At 41.2% G+C, this 21,651-nt stretch overlaps 1 protein-coding gene across 4 annotated transcripts; it reads left to right on the top strand.

Moving 5' to 3' along the window:
• Positions 1-10: 10 nt before the first annotated feature.
• On the top strand, positions 11-21,001 carry PRR14L (proline rich 14 like). Of its 4 annotated transcripts, none has more exons than XM_064466345.1 (10): positions 11-147; positions 1,497-2,003; positions 3,567-3,642; positions 4,859-4,924; positions 5,807-10,625; positions 14,048-14,116; positions 14,896-15,064; positions 15,353-15,459; positions 16,484-16,555; positions 17,281-21,001. In XM_064466345.1, the coding sequence occupies exons 2-10, from the start codon at positions 1,542-1,544 to the stop codon at positions 17,555-17,557; spliced, it is 6,117 nt and encodes a 2,038-aa protein (XP_064322415.1). In that variant the 5' UTR covers positions 11-147; positions 1,497-1,541; the 3' UTR covers positions 17,558-21,001. The 4 variants fall into 4 exon arrangements, with proteins under 4 accessions (XP_064322415.1, XP_064322416.1, XP_064322417.1 ...); XM_064466346.1 differs by having other exon boundaries at positions 11-141; XM_064466347.1 differs by having other exon boundaries at positions 12-147; positions 7,184-10,625.
• The last annotated feature ends 650 nt before the right edge of the window (positions 21,002-21,651 follow it).

Genomic DNA, 21,651 nt, shown 5'->3' on the forward strand with positions numbered 1-21,651 from the left:
GCGCGGCGGAGGGCGGGGCCGCGGTAACGGCGGCGGGGGCCGGGCGGGAGCCGCAGCGGGCGGGCCCGGATAAGGAAGTGATGTGAGCGCGGCGGGGCGAGCGCGGCGGGCCGGGCAGGAGCGGGGCCGGTGGCCGCTGAGGTAACGGTAACGGGAGCGGGGCGCGGGCTCTGTGGGGACGCGGGCCGCTGACGGACCGCCGCGCTGCAGAGGGGCCTCCGGTACGGGGCCGCCGCTGTTTGGGAGCAGGCAGCGTCGCCCCGGGGCGGGGGCCGAGCGGCTGCCGGGGGACCGGGCCCGCCCGCCCCGGTCTCTGCGGGGCTCTGCAGAGCCGAACCCGCTCCCGCCGGCACCGAGCAGTCATACAGCTAACCGGCTGTGCGACCACCGGGAGCGGCGGCCTCCCCCGGTGCGCCGCCTCAGGGGCGGCTCGGGCCGGCGGGGCGGATCGCCGCTCTCCGGGGCGAAGGGCGGCCCGGGGCTGGGGCCGGGGCGAGCCTCCCGCCCCGCCGCCCCCCCGCGGGGTGCCCCCCGCGCCCGGCCGGCGGCGGCCGGTTCCCGGAGACATTCGTCCTCCCGTAGCCCCGTCAGGCGGGCGCGGGCGGAGCGAGGTTTGGCTGAACCGTGGGCTGGTTTTGCTGGGGGAGCCGGGAGACCGCCGCTCGGTTAACAAGCCCTTGTTTTTGTAAACCGAGTAACTGACGCTCCTGTGAAAGCCTGGCTTAGCCGGGCTTGCCCTGTCGGACAGGCTCCGGTCCGCCCGCACGCCGTCAGGAGCGGTCGGGCTGCGGTGTTTCCACGTCAGGATCCTTGTGCCGTGCGAGGTGGTCGGAACTCCCCGGAGGGACCCCCCGCCCACGCACACCGCCGCGGCCCCGCGACCGATCCCCCCCCGCCCCGGTGCGGCCGCAGCTGCCCGGCCCAGCCGGCTGACCAGGGGACCAGCGTCTCCAGTCCCGGGCCGGAGGGGATCCCGCTGCCCGGGCTGCGTGGAAGAGCAGAGCTGGCACGATGCAGCCCGTGTAGGGTTGTCGGGTGCTTATATGAGAGAGCTACAAGGCATAGTTACGATGGATGATTTCTTAGAAAGTGTTCCTTCGAGGCAGAAAACGTATGATGAAAAGTTGGGATTTTTTTTCCAAAGATTAGAAAATTAAGAAAATCACAGGAAAACAAATCATGTGTTAGTGTTCACTAAGGGGCAGGATGTCTAACACAAGCCCCGGCAATTTGCTTTATAGTCCCTTTCCCAGTTTTCCAGAAGATGAGGGAGGTGTTTGTGAAAAGGAGGCTTGGGAGTATTGGTTTGTCTGTACTCTCTTTTGTTAATGAAGCATTTGTGTGGATGCTCAAGCATTTCTCAGCTCCTTTCTTAAAAAGTTATTTGGAAGTATTTTTCTTAAACATACACGCGTGAATCTTGAAGAATGAAGCTTCTCCTTTTAATCTTGAGATGGCTCTTACATACATTGATTTAACATTGCTTTTATTTTTAGGGTAAACAGTGAAGAGCTCAGGACGCCTGACCTTCAGCTGCCCCGATGCTATCATCTGGGGTGGAATCTCCCCATGATTCTTCTGTGTCTGATGTAATAGAGGGATTGTACACTGGGCTGCCAGAGCACATCTCCGCTGAACTTATGGCTGTGTCGGAGCCTAACGTTGGATTAGATGCAAAATCTGACGTGTCGACGCCCGTGCTAGCACACAGTGACAGGCTGTCAGCTCAGCACTGTGGTACTTTGGGCGTAGAAAACTTTTGCCAGAAGACAGAGGATTTGGGTGATACGCTCCAGGGGATTTCTCATGGGCCAGCAGGATCCCCCACTGAAGAATTACTAAAGGCTGAGGCCCTTGAAGAGGATGAAAAAAATAGAAGAAACTTTAGGAAACTAGACTGTTCTAGTGACGGATGCCAGAAGGAGGACGAGGAGGCACAAGATGCTGAGGAGTGTCGTGCTGACTGCTGTGCTTTGACTCCTGGGGAAAGTTCGTCAAAACAAGTAAGTAAATGCAAAACTTCATCCTGGCGTGATATTTTGAATTTCGGGTTAGAGTGACTAGGCAGAGGACTTTGTCCGTGGGGTTTCCTGTTTCTTATTTGTCTCTTCTGGCATGTGCATTGTTGTTATCATGGGTTCAGTGACAAATTCAACTGTACTTCAGTAGACCAACAGTGTTTTAAAATATCAAGCTTTTTACTTTCTTAAATACTGTTGGAATGGTGTGAGGCAGGTGTGTAACAGAATGAAGAACAAAACTGACTAGTGCCTAAAAAGGAGGTGAGAAACAGCTTAAAAAGCTTGCCCAGTATCCGTGTCGGGTGGGTACAGCTTATTCTACCCGTACCATCGTCCCCAGTCAGGGTGCTAACCGCTAAATAAGAGTTATTTCAGTCTGGTAATAGTATTATAATGCTGCAGGGGGCTCTAGATTAGTATTTGGGGTTTAATTCTAAAAATAAAGATTATCCTTCATTTTAATAATTATTGTTTGTAATACAATATGTATTACATATGTAATATAATAATTTAATATAATAATGTGCAATTAGGGAGGAAATCTGTCTTTCAAAACAAGAGACTTGCATGGTTGTGGCTTTTTTTTTTCTCCCTCCCCTCTGGCAGACACCGATAATAAAAATGTTATTTCTAGGCAAAGTGTTGCTGAAAAATGTGCCACAGAATGCTTTATTAACAACTGAAGATTCACAAAACTCACTATTTAAAAATAGAGATTTTAGTGACTTTCTTGATCAGTTTTCTTTAGTTTCTAAATAGTTTTCACACACACCAAGAGAACATAGTGGAGACAAAAAGTGTTGTCACTGAACACAGACCAGCCAGGAAATACCTGGATAAAGGTGCATAGGTGTGTTTTACACTAATTACTGGATGTTGTATCATACGGAAATACTTTGTGGTTTTAACTCTGGATTTTTATATCTGTTTGATTTATGTGAAAGTTTGTGAAGATAAAGTTAATTAAACTTTCCATAGTCACTCAGGTTTCCAACTTCCACAGGTTTCAAATAGGCAGGTGGTTTGGTTGTGGGTTTGGTTTGGCTTGGGGTTTTTTTGCAAGTAGACCTAGGTTGTCTGTTCCCGGCTTTATGTAGCTTTGAGCCAAGGGAAGTCTGAGTGGTAGAAGGCAGGTTCTAATAAATACCAGAAAACGTGTGCATCTTGCCAGAGGTGTATAGTGATGGCCTGGGGATGTGAGAGGGGCTTGCGGACCCGATTACTCTTCTGATTCAAATTTGCAACAATTTAAGAATTAGCTGCTTGCGTTGCAAGACTTCATTGCTGCCAATACAAATCTTCCTTGGATGCATCGTTGTTTAATGGTGAGATGATGGTGACTGATAGGGTCAGAAAGGAATGACAAGTGCCTGCGTGAACCACTTGCAGTGCAAGGTTGCCTCTGTGCAAGGGCTGATATGTGCCGAGGTTTCTTGGTGGTTTTCTTTTTCAGAACTAACCTAGCTGAGCAAGTACAGTCCCTGAAACATGCTAAATGTTTCAGAGAGTTGGTCAATCTCCACTGATATTTCTGTCTTGTTTCAGGAGGACCCTCACTTAAATCAGCATGAGTCTTCGAGAACCTGTCGCACTGAAATAGCGGGAGCTCTGAAGAACACAGGTGCGTATTTTAGTTGTGCATCCCTATCTACCCCCTGCCTCTCTCCCAGGTTACTTTTTGTTGATTTGAAATTGATGAGTGGTTGTGGGATAGCTCATTTAGTTTGCTTTACAGTAGAAACTATTACCCTGCATAGCTAGAACAACATGAAAACTTAATCCTCTGCTTCTTCCTGACAGCATATATACTTTCCTGAAGACCTTTTATGTACAGGATGTGTTTTTATTTAACTCAAATATTTATTTACCCCAAAGCAGAAGGTGGTGTTTAATAGTAGATGTTTTGCATTTCCTTATGTTTCAAAGCTGGGTTATATGAGAGCAGTAATAGAAAGGACCTGAAAAAGTATGACTCCCTCATTTTCTAGTGTTTTAAAAAATAAAAAGTGCAGAATCCATAGGAAGAGGGCAACAAAACTAATTCTTAATTTCCTTATGAGCTGTAATCTTCCAAACACTTTGGCCACCTTGCCTGCATGGAGTAATTCTTTTCTTTCCCCCACCACATTCTCCTAACCAAAACTTCTATTTAGTTGAAGAATGCTACCTAGTCTTGGTCCTTAGTAGAAAATATGAAAAAGGTCCGCAGAAGTCTGAGCAAATATGTTCCCTGCAAAGTTTTCAATATGAAGATATGCTACAGTAACTATAATTTTTTGAATTAGCAGCTGCTTCATGATTATACAAAAAAGTTTATTAATAACCATAATTGCTTGGACAGAATGCGATAGGCATTGTCTTCCTGTGGATGACACTGACAAAAATGCATTCAAGGAAAAAGAAAAGAAATGGCTGCTCGGTGCACAGCCATATTTCTAGGATAGAGGAGATGAAGTACCTAGCTACGTTGAGCTTTGATGTTATACATAAGCATTACGATGTTGGCCATGACCTCATATGTAGTGAGTTATACAGTCTGCATTGCACCTAGCTCAGTATTAGAGGCATCTGAAAAGTACAGGTCTTCGGGTGCCTGCTGCTCATGGGGAATGTCTGTATTGAAAAGGACTCTGTTACATCAGGTTTGTGGTGGGGTAGTTTGTTTTTCCTTCCAAAGGCTTATAGTGGAATTGCCAGCAGTAGTTCCCACTTTTTAAAACATTTTGGTAACCAACACTGTATGCAATCTTGTGTACAATACTAAAAGGAACTTCATAAGCTGAATGCCTTCTAAATTAGGTATATGGTTCTGGTTTGCTTTATTTTTTCTTATGCAGAAGAAAACCAAGCAAATGTTCAGGTGACAGCTGAAACTCTGCCAAAGCTCACTGAAGAAGTACAAGGTATGAAGGCTGGCGGGACTAGGATGTTTAGAAAAGCAGGATACAGGAACGACAGAATGAGTAAAGGTCTTCCACCCGAGAGCAATGAATGCCAAGACATAGACACAGTCATGGCCAGAGCTGGGGTTTCAGAAACCAGCACGTTAGATTTTTTAGAGCCTTTAAAAGTCATGGACGTTGAATCAGCCGTAGGGTGTGCACAAGAAACAAATAAATATAATGGGTTGAAAGCCCATACTGCCATGCCATTGAGAACAGGGGGTAACGTTGTATCTATTTTGGAGGCTAGAAAAGAAAAGGTACCCAGACAAAATCCTGTTAATGAATTCATTACATCACTTGCTAATTGCCAGACATACCAGCAGGATGAAGAAAACAATGCTTATGACTTTTGTAATGGTCCTGTACCTAAATGTAATGAACCTCATGGGTTGTCATTGGTAGAAAGCTGTAGAACACTCTCCGCAACAAGTTCTGAAGTTTTAAGTTCAGTTCTGAAAAGCATGTGTTATCTGGGCTTTAGAAATATGCCAGTAGAAAACAATAGTGCTGCAGTCCATGGAATTATCAGTGAAACCCCCAAAAAGTATCTTCCCCAAAACATCAAAAGTCAGATTCATTACGATCATGGAACTGGGTTTGTGGAAAATCAAACCTCCACATCCATACCAGTCGAGCAGGTCTCAGTGGTCAGGAGTGAAGGATTATCTAGTGTTAAGATTGATCACAGGGAAGTAAGTGCTAGTATGGGTAAATCATACAGCTCTGGATTTGAAGAGGCTGCTGAAGTCTGGAGAAAAATTGCTGTGGGAGATAACGTTGAAGTTGGTAGCTGGCCTGAAGCTCAAGAGGGTGCTAATTCTGAGCATTGTCGTTCTTCAGTTTTTAGTTCTGTTGCTTCATCTCCTGAGGAGTTCTCAAAAGAAAAATTTAAAATGGTTCCCTCAGAAGGTGATATGTTGAAAAAGGACCAGTGGCAATTCTCTGTCAGTAATCTATGCAAGGATGATATAAAAGAAAACAGTCTTTTGATGGAAACGAGCAACATTGCTTCCCATGAAACTGGCCAGATAGACATACGCTTTTGTAATACCTCCAGTAAAATTTCTCCTCCCAGTAGCCACAGCTGTCTGGATGTTAGTACCAAGCTAGAAAAAGATTCACCTGAGGCACAACTGCTTGAAAAGGAATCTCAGAGCAACACAACATCAGAAGAGTTGGCTGGCAGTTTAGTTGAAGCTACAGAAGCTTATAGTGATGACAGTTTGTCCACTGGCAAAGAAACTAATTTGATTTATACACTAAATGTACCTCTACCTCTTGTTGCACAAAAATCAAGAGAACCTCATCGTAATGAGCGTCCTCCTTGTACTGCTAATGAAGTTTCGAGCAGGGACAAGGCTCAGGATAATCTATCTGGAAAAGAATCAGTTGGTGCTTCTGGAACAACAGGGGAACAAGTCACTGAAATTGTGCTTCATAAAGACAAATTCAAGTCTTCAGTAAGTTCCAGGACTTTTGATAACCTTAAAATGACAAGCAAACTTTCCAAAAAGAACACGAAATCTTCAGTGGGAAACAGAGAGAGTGCGGTCACTGGTTTAGAAAATGAACATAGTGATACATGGGATTGTAATGATCCAAGTATAAAAGACCAGTGTACAGCTGCCAGTACTTCCTGTATTTTATCAGGAAGTACACATGTAGATGATGTTCTCCCAAACAGTCATTCTTTTAATGTTGAGGTTGATGAGAAGATTGAAGAAAATTATAATTTGGAAGGAGAAGCTTCAGCTGGATATAATAGTAAAAAGGCAATCATCTTTCCAGAAGCACGCTTCCCTTTGGCACGTGGATCTCTTCCTTGTGAAGATGACTGGGGCAAGAGAGGTGTAGATCTGCATGGGATAAATGACGTTTCCACAACAAAAAACATGTTTTGCTCAGCTTATACTGCAGAGAAGTCTATTGCCACCTTGGTAGGAGATGAGATTTCAAGTAAGAATATGGAGGTTGTGAAACAGTGTGATCTTTGTAAAGTAACAGATGGCAGTGAAATTGTTTGTGACAGAGATGAGGCAAAAGAACAAATCTGCATGTGTGCTCTCCAGACAGATGAATTTGATAAAATAAGAACTGTGGATTCTCCAAAGGCTCCTGAAAGTAATCAGAGAAATAAGACTAGTGAACAGCTATTAGTCAGATATTTGAACAAAAAAAACTGTGTTCATAATTTTGGATTTTGCAACTCTCCATTAGGCCCAAAGAAGAGAGAACTAGGCACAGACGAGAAGAAAGAAGTGTCATCGCTCACAGCTAATCCCTCTGAGTACAGTGCTTCAATCTGTGATACGTGTCTGTTACTCAACCACATGAATATTCAAACACAGCATGCTAGCCAAACAGAAAAGACCCTTCGTCCAATGGAAAATCAGTCTCTCGCATGCCAGAGTGAGTTTGGTGGCCCCGTTCCAGGCAGCAAGCAACGTTTAGAGAGGAGCAACAACCAACCAAACGCTGGCTTACAAACTAAGGCTACTTCTGTGGAAGAAACCAAAATATCAATTTGCTTTAGTCAAAACGAAGAGATGCTGTTAAAAACAAGTGGCGACCTGCCTCTGTTAGTTCATAAACATGCAAGACAAGACAGTTTTCAAGGAACTCTAGAAGAGAATGTAGCGGATTTGGACTCTTTGAATGATGTGAGAAATGAAGGCTGTCCAGGATACACGGGTCTCGTCAGTGATCTAATTGAGCAGAAGAAAATTGAACCAAAAGAACACGAGAATGGATGTGAAAGAGAAGATAAAGGAACTCTTGAAGAAAGCTTTTCTGGTAGCAAATCACGTTGCTCACAGCATGCTTGCTTTGTCGAATGTGCAAAAGAGAAAGCACAGCTAGTGTTTGCAGGAAAAAAAATGCAGCAATCTTTGCCAAAGATGAAGTGGTTGGTAGAGGACCAGAAAAATACAGGTAGTACTGGATTTCTTCCCTTCTCAAAAAGTCATGGGAGGCTGTTATATAAGCCAGAAAATATGAATGTGCTTTCAGAGACAGAAAACAAAAAAACAATAAAATCTGTCGTAAATAACTCTTGCCCGCAGTTAACATTTGAGCCTGGCAAAGAAACTGATGCTCCAAAGAATATTGGTTTATCCCATTTCGGAAAGCTTGACATCCAAGAATCTTTTAATGAGACTCAGGCGGCTTCAGAAACACCACCAGCTCTGGACTTGGGAATCTCTCTGCCCGAGAAAGAAGAGCTGTGTATGTTGTCTGAGAATACACAAATAGAAAATTGTGATTTGTCTTTAGCTGAAGTTTTTAGCAAAGATTCCTCGGTGACAAAACCTCTTTCTGTAACAATGTCTGTGAAGAGAAAAGCCAGCAATACTGAGATTCCATCTTCAGAGCATGAAACAGCAACTGGCTTTTTAAACGGTGGAAAAAGCTCAAGAGTTTGTGCACACAGGAAAGGAAGTCTGAGAGGTGAGGGGCATAGCTTGCTAACTGTAAAAGACATGGATGTGACCCTGCCAAAAAGTACTCGCTGTGGAGAGACGTTTAAGGAGACATCTGTAGAAGAGAAAATGGGAAGAGAAGGACCCCCTAGAAAAAAGCTTCCCATCAATGGAGAAGATTGTCTCTGGGCCTCATTAGAAGATTCAAAAGAGTCTGGTAGCAAAATACTCAGTACTGAGAATTATGGAAAGGTTTTGGAAGAAATCCCAAGGTCTAACCTAAATAATCTTTCAAAAGAAAGAAAAAATGCTACGAAGCTCACAAACTTAGCAGGTACCAGTCTACTTTCAGAAACTGTGCGTGATTGTCAAGCTGAAGGTGCATCCAACACAGAAGCTTCACCAGAATCGCAGTATAATACAACACCCACGCTTTATCCGCGTATAACCATACTTCCAAACAGTTGCAAGGACTTGTCCCCAAACTGTGTGGTTTGCAGTGAAGTATGTGTGCCTTACAAATTAAATGCACAGAGCAAAGATAATGAAAAGGAGATTACAGAAGGCCAGGACACTCTACCAACTCATTCAGTTTGCAAGGAAAATGAGGCTCTAGGTTCAGAGAGACTTGATCAAATAGAGAAATGTCAGGTACTTAAACGAAAGAAGAAGTATAAGAAGGTGGATGTGCATCTGTCAGACAAGGCACAACAAGAACAGAAGTCAGAACGTCAACAGAAAGCAAAAATCACACTGCAACCAAGTATGTTGCACAGTTCTGAACGCTTATGCAGCTCTTCAAATGAGTTGGTGACATCAAGAAATATGACATCTGAAGGTCCTTCAGAGGAGATTTTTGCCGTCAGAAGCAGTGAAAATAAACTATGTAGCACTTTACAAGAAGTCAAAAGGCCAAAGATTACCACAGATATTATTAGTTCACAGGTTTTGAAGACTCAGGATTCAGAAATGGAAAACCTGAAACTTACTTTAGGGTATGATGGAATCCCTGGTGCCTTTGGAATGACAAATAAACTAAGAGAACCTCTTCCATTAAAAAGACAGCCTGGAAGGACATGCAAAAAAGTTCCTGCATCATATCAGCTAAAAACCATAAGAAAAAGCAAAAACCCGAAAAGTTCACCTTTTTTTGAGATTCCCCCAGAAATATTCCCTAAGCAGGAAAACACACTTCTCAAATCTTTGTACTTAAAGACAATGGAAACGGGAACAGACGTGACATTCATGCATATGCCAAGGCAGAGGGCCAAGAGGTGCAGTTTGTTGAACAGCTTGAAATTTAGAAGACGTACCAAAGAACCAGCATTGTTGAGCAAGCTGTCTGCAATGGCTACCAAACTCCTGGCACCTGCCAAAAGCATCGATAACTTAGAACCTCTGCCATATTCTTCTGAAATTCTTCCAGTGGCTGAGAGGTACAGCCAACGTAGATCTAAAAATCTGTTGGAAGTCTTTTCTTGCATTAACAGGAACTTACACTCACACTGGGCTGACAGTTGGTGCACCAAGATGTTCAGCTTTCAGCCTTTGGCACTTTATCCTGTAGAATCTACCAAAATACTTTTTCCAGACTTGAGCCACAAGCCTCCAACCTCTTTCTTGGACACCCCAGTTTTCCCAATTTCTGTTCACATAAAATTGGACTCCAGTCCTGTGACAGACCTCACAAGGATTACATTCCAGCACTCTGTACAGCACAGACCAGTTTTGGGAGAAATGCCAGCACCGCCTTCAAAGTGGACTTTCTCTTTTCTCCTGTCTCAGAACTGTCCAGATACAACAGCTTTCAAGGAAGATTCCAGCCTAGATAATGAGCTGCATTCCTCTCTCTCTGCAACAACGCCAAGGGCTGTTGCCCTTCATCCTGACCGTGGAAGAAATGCCATAGCTGAAAGAAGAGGAGGTTGCTCCATGCTTGGCCTTCATACAGTGTTAGCGCTTTCTTCGCCTGGATGTTACAGGATTTGGACGAGAAGAAGAAACTTAACCAGTCATATTCCTACCATCCAGAGACTATTTATATCACAGTTCGCACAGGGTTTGAAAGGGACAAGGTATCCAACCTCTGGATCAGATGACCTCGTCTCTTCATTGCCATACTCACTGGGCAGGGTACTTTCCATATGGAGTCAGCATGGTCCTTCTGCCTGTCCCTCCGAAATCACTCTTCTCCATTCCAGTCACTGCAAGTGGCAGCCAAGCGTGGGCATCGAGAACAGGTAAAACCCATCAACTTATTTCTGAGATTAAATATGTGTAGGGTATGTACTTGCTCCTTTTTGGGAGGGAGAGGGTAACTGCAGCTTGCAGTGGAGGGTCAGTTTCCCCTGTTCCAAATCTACAAATTCTGCTCCAAAAATGGCTCAACATGGAAGATTCTTCCCTACGGAACAGTCTGTTAGCTGAATTTAAATATATTTGCCTTCACTTCTTTAATACTATCCTGTTTTGGCAGAATGGCTAACTCTATTTTCTTCTCCCTTGCAAAATATACACACCACGCATCAGAGTATATAATGCAGAAAGGTGAGCTACTTCATTAGGTCTATTCAGAGTGACTGCAGAGGAACTGGATTTCTGAGGTAGGAAGTTTTTTTCAGAGGTCTGAGCCACAGGTGCCGCTTGGAACTGCTGTAAAATGCTCAGTATCAGATTAGGAAGAATCCTAAGGGGCGGGGGGTGGCATTCACTTAAATTTGTAATTGTATTCCATGACTGCTCTATGCTAATTGCAACCTCTTTATGTATACTGTGCCTTTTGATAGTACGTGCCCGATGTATTGTTGGCACAAGCAAGTGTAGCTCCAGTTCAGGTTGGTAATGAATTTTTGTGTGTCATGCTCGTTATGAGTGAGAAGAGACTGAAATCTACTCTACATATTTAATTTAACTTTGCTATTGGCATTTGAGATCGTTTACTAAGAAACAGAACGAGAGAAGAGGTTCCTAGCTCTGTTACAGGATTTTCTGCATGCCCTTGAGCAAAGATTTTGCCCTTTATGCTGCAGTAACGTGGGGCAGTTCAGTCCCTGATTTTATAGCCTGGAGATTCCTTGACAGAGTATAGGCTCGTGAGTACTGTAGAAAAGCCAATTTGGTTAATTCTTTTGTTTAATATGGCAGTCTCTAGAGACCTGTTGGCATTTGGCTTATGTCATAGCTTGACGTATGTATAACCAAAAATCTTACTAAACAACTAATGCTGCATTTTGCTTTGTATGAATGGATAACGTACCTAAAAGTTTATCACTTGTTAGTATAAATTCTAGTGTCTACCAAAGGTGTGAGTGAGCTTATGAAACTACTACTCCATTCTGAGAGTTGTCTGCATTAAAAGAACGAGGTTGAATAATGGTATGGACACAACTTCACAGCAGATTCTATTGGACCTGCATTCTTTTTCATTCCATATAAGCCAATATACCAGGCTCAATTTTCTAGCGTACAAATTAGTACTCTGGACGTAATCGTACCAGTAAGCTACAGCTTGAGCACTAAACTTAAAAATAAGATGTCATTGCCATTCTTTAAAAACAAACCAAACACCTTACTTTTTAAAAGTTACTTCTGTGTATGAGGTAAATTTATTATTTTGTTTTGTTGAGGCATGTTATCCTTGGACTGGGAGACCTGAGCTGACTTACACTCTCGTGTTTTCTCCCATACTTACATCTACAGACTCCTAGGCAGCTTGTTACACCATATCCAGTTAGCTAAAGTGTATGAGGATTTAATTCCTTGATGTAAAGAATAATTTGAAAACCAAATGTTTTGCTGTGAATTATCTTCTTCCCAAAGGGTAAGAAGCCAAATCAAACCTTACCACTTCAAGTGAAAAATAACCTGAAGTTTAAATAGTTTAAAACTCAGTTTGTTTTTTTTCTCTCAAATATCTTTCAAATATGTGTATGAGGTAGCCTTTGTTCTTCTGCCCCACACAGATTTTCTTTAAAGCGAAGTTATTGTAGCATGCAGAGAGTTGAAAAGAATGTTTGCAGAAGTTTAAAGAAGTGCAGCAAATAAATTCTATTCCTAAAACAGTTAAGCAAAAATTAATATTAAAGGTTTGGCTATAAAGCAATGTAAAGAACAAAACCTAATGTTTTAAATATTTAAGACCATTTTAGATTCCATTTTGCTGAAGTTTGATAGCCTGTGCTCATCAACTAATAATTCTTCTTTTTTTAAAAGGTATTAACAGGAACAGTGGCAAAAGCATAATTCAGTAAATCTCTCTTAAATTTGTGTGTGCTCAGAAAAAAACCCCAACTCCTGTGAAATAAATGTTTGGTATATAAAAACAATAGGTATGTCTGGTGCAGTATAAAAGCATTTTCAGCTCCCTGTATGAGAAAAATCTTTGCCTGTTTTGATTAGAATAATTAAAAATCAGAAAAATTAAAAAGTGGCTCCAAACTCTCTGCAGGCCATGTTCTTCTGGAAGCGATTTGTCCTCTTTAAATTATTTCATTCGTTGTTAGTGTTTTTAATAACCAGGGGAATAAGGAACTAGAGTAGTTCTCCTGTCTAAAAATCCTCTTCTGTCACTTCCACCGCCAGTAATACAGCATTCTTTAAGTGAAATCTTTGTTCTAATTCATGCTCACTTGGATTCAAATTTTCTAGAGTGGGTTTTTTTTTTGCTCTCCCTGTAATTTATTATTATTATTGTTGCATAAAATGGTAAGGTCTGCATCTAGCACGGAGGACTCTGATGCACTATTGTTGTGGGTTCCAGTAGTGTTGAGGTAGCGAGTGGAACATTGAGAGAAACAAAACATAGTTCTGATATTAAATGGCAAGTGCAAGAAATGGGTCTTTCTGGCCCCTTTATATTTGGACTTACCTGTGCTTCCATCATGGTTGGTTTTCATTTATTTTGTAGCGTTCCAATCTGGCTGTAACTTCTTGGCTTTAGAACAGTAAAGTACATTTAGCTGTTAGTTTGGGCAAACAGCAAGTACAAGATTTGCTGTTTAATGTAATAAAAGCTGTCCCAACTGATTTTTTTTTTTTCCTGCTATTAATAGTGTGGGCACAAAAATAAAGCCTAATATTGAAGGACTCAGAGCTGCTGTGCTGACTTTTATGCCATAGAATTATGGTAATTACCAACCCTATGGAAAGGTCCTTGGTTATTCCAACTGATTAAGAATATTCAAGTAAGATCATGGGAGTTTGAGACAAAAGGGAGTTAATCTTATGCAAATCCTTCCTTTGACTTGGTACTGTTGCCACTATGTACTACGTTATTTAGTAGCCAAATCCTTCAAGGTTTTTGGTTACTCTAGTTTTAAGAACTGGGGTTTTTCAATGAGGAATATAGACTTCCATAGAAATAATTACAACTTTCAGACTAACACTGTCTCCCTCTCTTTCTGTACTTTTATTTTTTTCTCTCGTCTCTACCATTTTTAAGTGAAAGTATGACTATTTCCTTAACAAGCTGTCAGTGAAATTTAGCAGACTAAACGGCCGAGGTAGCTTGCCTTTGTGTCATTCATTCTCATTCCTGATGTTAGCATGTTTTGTCTTACAGTCCAGTTTATACTAATAATTTTTCCTTCATCTTTTTCATACTGTAGACCTAATTTCTGTCTGTCTTTTTTTGTTTTTGTTTTTTTCATACTTCTTGAACCAGCTATGCCATTTTACCGCACTTACCTGTACAAAGTATGGAAGCACTACAGACTGCAGGTCATGAGATATGGTGAGTGTCTTGGACTTTGGCATTCATTCTGAGTAGTGGGATCATAAACTTTCTCAGAAAGACATTGCTTCTGGCTTTGTCATTTTGGCTTTCAGCTTTTGGCCGTTCACTTCAAGAATAGCTTTCCAATTAAAATGTGAGTGAAATAAACTGACTGGATCATGTAATGGAGAAGTGTGGAGGGGCATTAATGCAAACACCGTGTAGATCATTGCACAGAACAATTCTGTTACTTTCAACCATGTTGTGCCGCTTGTTATGAAATGAATATGTGAAACGATAGAAGTTCATTTCGATACTTGGATATATGTTCCTTCTGTCTGAGCAACTGGACATCAGGTGCCGAAATTTCCTTCTCGTTCAGTGTTGAGATGGCAGATATAAAAGCTATCTTTTAAATTTCTTTGTAAAGAGAAAGTAATAAATTAATAGTTGTGTCAAAGAAACTTGCTGGCAGAAAAGGAGGATTAATCACTTTCTATCAGTAGTTACCAAATAGAGCTGTAACCTGTTTAACTATACAAAAAGGGAGAGAGTGGGTTTAAAATTGCATGTTGAAATACACTGGCAGTTCAGTTTGTTTCTGTATCAATGCGGCCAGCAGCAGGTTTTGGATCTATGTATGTAGTGGAGAAAGTGTTCACTTGGGCAATTTCTGTGAACTGCGTTGCTTTTTGTGGCCATGTTGCAATTTAGGAACATCGCCTGAGAGCATAGAACACTCTTGCAGCATAAATTGGGTGTTAATCTACATATGTTCCCTTCTTCCTCTGTTACAGTCTGGAAGCTTCATTCCCTCTTCCGTTACCAAAGTCCTGCTCACTTCCAGAATCATCACCATCTCCCCCCGGGCTTTCAGCATCAGAGCTCCAGGTCCACGCCCTGGATGAAGCTGATGCTTCTGTTCCAGCCTGTCTTAGATCCCAAGATGACACAGAACTGAAAAAAGTGAGTTCGTTTTAGATTTTAGATGTCTCAGACTCTTTGTTCCCTGGAACTTGAAGCTGCTGCTGCTGAATATTATTTAGTAACTGTTAAAGACGAGGAGAGAAAATAGGCTGTTAGTCCTAGTCTGTGCTGCTGCTTTCTTTTGTTCAAGCAGAAAGAAGGTGGCAAAACAAAGAGGAATGTTTATGCTATAGATAATGTATACTCAATATAAAAGGGAATTCTATTAACTAAGCATGGTTGTTATTTCCTTCATTTTAACTTTCTTTTCCTTTTTTCTTTCTTAAGACTGAGTCAGAAAAGAGGCCAAAGAAAGTCTCACAGATCCGAATCAGGAAAACTCTTCCTAAGCCAGACACTAACCTTACTCCAATGGGACTACCCAAACCAAAAAGGTGAGCAGTATCTTTTAAATGGACTCATACTGGCTTCTGTTGCTTACACATCCTGCATAATGATGTAATAATTTCAATAAATGGTTCTCTTACTACCACTAGTTTGTACACTCTCAGTTGAGCAATGTCTGACATCTGCTTCCTTCATAAGAAAAGATTGACACACTCTATCAACTGTATAAAAGACTGAAAAAAGAAATTGGTCTTTGAACATAACCTTTTTCAAGTGAGACAGGATAAAAAAGGACTATTGGATGTGAACTACTGACTGGGTTTTAGGCAAAATATGAAAAACTAAGCTGCAGTGGAATGATTTTCTAAAGAAGTTCATACTGATAAATTGGAAATAAGTCATTCTACAATGCACAGTGAGATGAAGTGATCCAATAGGAAGTTCTGTTGATGCAAATTAATTTGGAGTTCTTCACAGTCTCTTCTTTGTGGCATGGGATCTTGGGGAAACATTAGTTCACTGTAAATGTGGGCAATCACAGTGCCAGATAAGCTTTTCCAGTCAGTCATCTAGTATTTTGTTCACTTCTGTCTTAAACAGAAGTGCCAGCATGGGCAAAGGAGTGCATTTCTTCAGAGGTCAGCTTGCTAATTAAGTGTCCATTTTAAAATCAGTCTCAACAGATGAAATGTTAATCTGATAAACTGTTAGTCTTTTCTTAGCTTCTGAAAAAAAGTGACCTGTGAAGGGATATTTCCCTTTCTTCTTTAAGCATCATTATTTCGAAACATCATAAAATGCTAGAAGGAATATTGATCTCTGCAGAAATGGCAAGTCTTGTCTTGACCCACACCTTATAAAAACACTGTATGAAATCAGGTATTTGACGACCTCATTTTTTATTCCTCCCTATCCCCAATTAGAATCTAAATCTATGTTTTGAGTTAAAGCATAATTACTTAGTGTTTAAGCTTACAGCGCAAACCAAACTTGTTTCTAGTAAATCTGCTTGTTGTAAGGAGAGGAAGTTTCAAAATTCTTTCTTGATGGATTTGTTCATTGCTTTTTCAGGCTTAAGAAGAAAGAATTTAGTTTAGAAGAAATTTACACAAACAAGAACTATAAATCCCCTCCTCCAGCCAGGTTGGTTCTGCTTCCTAATGAGAAAACTAAGATAAATGTAAATTACTTGGGCAGAGAGGGAGAAGATTAAAGGTGTCTGAAAGCGAAGGGGAGATAAATTTTTTAAATTGCTCTTTGAAGTGGTAGAGAAAGTTAATTCGAAAATAGTTATCTCTTACTATTTGGATGGAAAGCAGTGAAATAGAACTTGAACTAAGAATTTGCAGCTGTCTAAGTATGGATTTGTGTTCTGGTTTTTTTTAATCTACTCATTCATTCCAGCCTCTATCCAAGTACAATAGTTACTTTTTCAAAATTCAAAGGCAACTAAATATTCTTTAAAATACTAATAATAACTGCCTGTCATCGAGTACAGTATGATTATCAAGGCTGCTATGTTTTTTTAATGTTAAAATCTATTTATTCTATAAAATCAAGATACTATAATTGTGCTTTTGAGCTGAAATACAGTCAGAAAGAGATCCAACCCCAATGTCTATGCACCAATAACACATTGTTTAGCTGATCCAACCCCAATGTCTATGCACCAATAACACATTGTTTAGCTAGCAGTAATGTGCAGTTGTAGGAGGTGTAAGCTGTAGGTAAGAATACATTACAAGAAGAGTGGAGGGACTGTAAAAATGTAGAAGGAAGAAGTGTGTTTACGCGGGGTATGAAATCCACCAGCCTCCCTGTCCATAACTGCTTCTTGCGTATTGAGTTCTATCCTTTGCTTTTACCAGGAGCTTGGAAACAATCTTTGAAGAGCCCAAGGAGAAAAATGGATGCTTGATCTCTGTCAGCCAGCAGAAGAGAAAGCGGATTCTGGAGTTTCAGGACTTTACTCTTCCCCGGAAAAGGAAGGCACGAGGGAAAATCAAAGCAGCAGGTAGCTTCACCCGAGCAAAAAAAGCTGCACTACAGAGTGCAGAAGTAGATGCTCTTCTGAGCCAGAAGTTAATGGACCTTGAAACCTTTCTTGCAAAGGAGGCTGAGCAGGAGGAGGCTTCTAGCATCTGAGGGAGCCAATCTGAAAATGGTCCAATCAGCTCCTTTAGTATTTTCATCCTGTTGGGAGAAATCTACTGACTCCTTCATACGTTACTCTACCCCTCTTCTAATATCTGATGATCGGTTTTTGGCTGTGACCCTCGTTAAGGTGCTATTTTATTTTAAAATGCTATTGGAGGGATTCCTTTAGGTCCCTGTTTGAGTGTAACACAGCCACATACAATTTACCATTCCTTCCCAACCCCTGGAAATTACTGCTAATGTTTAATTATGTTTAAACACCCTTTGAGGGTAGAGTAAGAGTGTAAAGGAGGAAGTAGTGCACCTTCAATGGTGCTAGAGCTCTGTACTCCAGATCATTTGCACATTTGAGTCTGCTGTTGTTACCGTAATGGCTATTTTAAAGAACCTGACAGAAGAGATACAGTGTTAGATGAAGATGAATTCTAGCAAATACATTTTTTTTATATACCACTAACTTTTTAATAATTAAAAGTAGCTGTCTGGGTTCGTGTTCAATTGTTTCTTTCTTCCTTTTACTTAGAAGGTTCCTTCTGAGTTTCTGTGCCCTTCCTGGCTTCAGGCAGCAGAAGCCCCACATAACTAGACTTTAAATAACTTGCACTTTGTATATGTTTCTTTTTTTTGCTGCATGAGGACACCTTTTAACACAATTGAGGTCAAAAAAGGTAATATTTAGGAAAAAATTGTGTCCAGTACTAATTTTTCCCAAATAGTAGAGTTTTTAACTACTTGGCTGATGCCAGCCTCTTCTCCAGAGGAAAAGGTAATTAACCCACGAGGATCTTAAGCTGCAGGATACGTAAGTAGAGGGTTTTAGTTAACTGAGCTGAGCTGCTGTACGCAGGGAACACCAGCAAAATCTTGAGACTCATTTTTAAGTTATTTTAATTCCAGTAAAAAATCAACTTAATTTTAATGCCAACAAGAAAATAATTTTTTTGGTCTTGTGGGGTTTTTTACGATTTTAGATTTACAAGTCTTGTAGCTTATTAGATATTTTCTGTACAGCGCTGTTGTACATAATAGCTAGTGTTGTGCAAAGAGCCTCCTAGCATGTGGAAATGTTTTTTCCATTATGTAAGGCCATTTGTAATTATCTGATGCAGCACTGGGCAATTTCTCAGCTATACCTTTTGAGGGAAGAGAGCTCCCTTCTGGGATAACTTCTGTTAAACTTACTTGAAGCATAATTCAAATGAATGCTAGCTGCTGTTCAGGTTATTTCTGTCCTTTAGTGCCTATAGAAGTTATTCAGGCAAAGCTGTCATTGCTGGGATGCTCGAATTTAATTAGTCTGTCCTTTCTTTCACTTGTCACTTGAAACTTGCACTTTCTTATTTACCTACCCATATAACAGAGTTTTATTTACCTTCAAAATGAGCAAATATCTAGTGGGTGGGTATTAGTAAAGTCCCCAAAAATGCAGGACTGAAAATACTACCATCATCTCCTGTTGCTCTGCCATTTCTGTTACTGACCAAACAGAAACCTAAAAATTAACAAGCAATCTGTTGAATTCCAGAGCTTTGAAAGTAGAGAAATAGAAGAGGATTATTACACTGCGTGTGCCTGAGTCGTGAAAGAAATGTAATCTGGGCTTGTTTTGCTCCCAGCTTATGTGCTGGGATTCCTAGAAGTTTACACTCTTGTTTTGGAGGCTAATCTTCCTTAATCAGGAAGACTGAAAAGAGAGAGTGCACACTTACGTTAGTGGTGTTTGGGTTTTGAGGGTAAAATAACAAGGCAGGCAAACTTTGAACATACTGACATACTATTTCAGCAGCGAGGTCTGGTTAACCTATTTGGGCTGCTAGAGAACATTTAATTGATCCTCTTTATTTTTATAAAAAGAAATCCCTAAAAAATAAAGGTTGACTGCCTTTTAAAAATATTTGAAACTTTCCTTACACTGGTTTATTAGCCCAATTATTGACTGGTTGGAAGCTGTAACAAGAGTGAGATATATATTTTTATGGGTTTATGCTATAGAATGGGATTGTTACGCAGCATTCATTCACCTTCTGTTAATATGGGAGGCTTCTGGTGCCGTGACACAATTGAGCTGTGACCTTACCCCGGGGCTTTTAAAGAAACAAGGATATGGGTGGGGAGGGAAGAAATGGATCCAGGCAAAGTTCAGACCTCTAATATGCTTCAAAATGTCAAATGCGTTGGGGTTTTCCCTTAGGATGTGGGGTTTGGGTTTAGGTTTTGTTTGTTTGTTTTCCATTTGCTTTTTTTTGTCTGCTTCCCTGCTCTGTCCTGTTTCTGATTGCTCTGAAGTAACATTTCTTAGCATTTGTTTTAACAGCTACTGCGGAGAGAGCAGAGCAAAGAACATGCTCCATTCTCTTTTGTTTACAATAATTGGAGGAGTTACAAATTGATGTTGCAGTTGCCTAGCTTCTTCCAGACCTTAAGTTTGTGGAAACCCAAATACACAGCATTGTTCTGGTTTGGTTTAGTATTTGTATGATGACAGAGATGTAAGCTGTTTGAGACAAAGCATCTCTTCCCCCCTCCAGCATACAGATGTCAGTCATGTTTGTGCACTTTTTTCCTTTCCCAGCTCTGTTCCTGTTTACAGCACTCATGGAACAGCCTTGTTCGTTGTGGCTGCTGCTTGTACACTGGGAGTAATGACTGTGCAAAAGCTAGGTATCTGCCACTCTGAGCTGCTTCTGCCCCAGAAAACTGAAAAAAAAGAATAAAGGATGCATCTTTTGGGGTCCTCCGTACTCCCCTAGCTGAAGGATACGTAACTTGCCTTTTCATAAAATGAACCCACCTCAGTGGGGATTTCTTTTGTATCATAACGGAAGGACATTGTACATACTGCACACAGACTGATGGCCAGAGCAGCTTGAGAAAGATTGCAGAGCTTTTGCCATGTACGGTCTCTCAGTAGTAAGCTTTGCAGAGCCAGGCAGCTCTTTGCTAAATTTGCTGATTATGGGAAGTAGAAAGATCACTTTCAAAAAAAAAAAAAAAAACAAAAAAAACCAAAAACACACGAAACGAAATTGTCTTATTTTCATCATGCTACAACTGGAGCAGCTAAGGCTACTTAATGTATGTTATAGCATTTGCCTGGCTGGCCTTGTGGCTACATACATTTGAGTTCTGATGCTCGCAGGATATGATTTTCTGCAAGCAGTTCTCATTTATTGTATTTGATTTGAGGTGGGCCTTTGGTATATTATGTTCCAGGTGCTCTTCTAGAATATGGATGGTAACTGTGGATTAAAAGTTTATATGATGCTATCAAGTTAACAAATAGCTCAGTGAGAATTTGTACGCTTGTGCCATTAGCCTCCATCGTGCTCTTGGCATTTTGTTTCTGTTCAATATTGTGTGAATCTAAAATTTCACTGTTTCTTTTGTGTATGTTTTTAATTTATGGAAATAAATTTTTCTGAGAACCTTTCAGTTTTTTAAGGCCTTCTTTAGGCTTGTATCAGTAAATATACATGGTATATCTGTCTTGCATACATGGGGAAGAGGTTAAATCTCCAAAGAGATTAACACTATTAAGTAACTGGCTGGGCTATTGGTGAGGCATGGAGCAGCAACTCTAATGTTTGTTAATCCATAGCCATGCTTTAACAGGAACAGAAATGGACCTGGGGCGTTTTAAGCATGATCTTAGCTACGATTCATAGCATTGAGACAGCATCCATCTCTTAAGGTAGTAGAGTAGCAGGAGCCAGACAGCACAGACGGTTCCTGCTGGGCTCAGAACTGAGCAATGCAAGGCTGAGCAGGCCAGTGGTTCATGTCTGTGCAAGGCATCAGGCTGGTGCTTTTAAACCAAAGCTGAAGCACAGGAACATCAAAAGGGCCTATTAAGCATCTGTAATTCTGATGCCAGAGAACAACTCCCCTGCCCCTCCAACCCATAAAGGCTTGTGTATAACCCAGATTTTCAATTTCTTGCTATTCAGCTGCATGCTGGTCTTGGCCAAACTAAGCTCACAGATGCCTTTCTTCACTCTGTTCTCATAATTCCCTTCTCAGATTGAGGTGCAGTGTTACATGGGTCCTGCAGATGGCACATAAGCTCCAGTAAAGAAAGAAGG

Source organism: Phalacrocorax carbo, chromosome 15 (genome assembly GCF_963921805.1).
Source record: "Phalacrocorax carbo chromosome 15, bPhaCar2.1, whole genome shotgun sequence".
Taxonomy (NCBI): domain Eukaryota; kingdom Metazoa; phylum Chordata; class Aves; order Suliformes; family Phalacrocoracidae; genus Phalacrocorax; species Phalacrocorax carbo.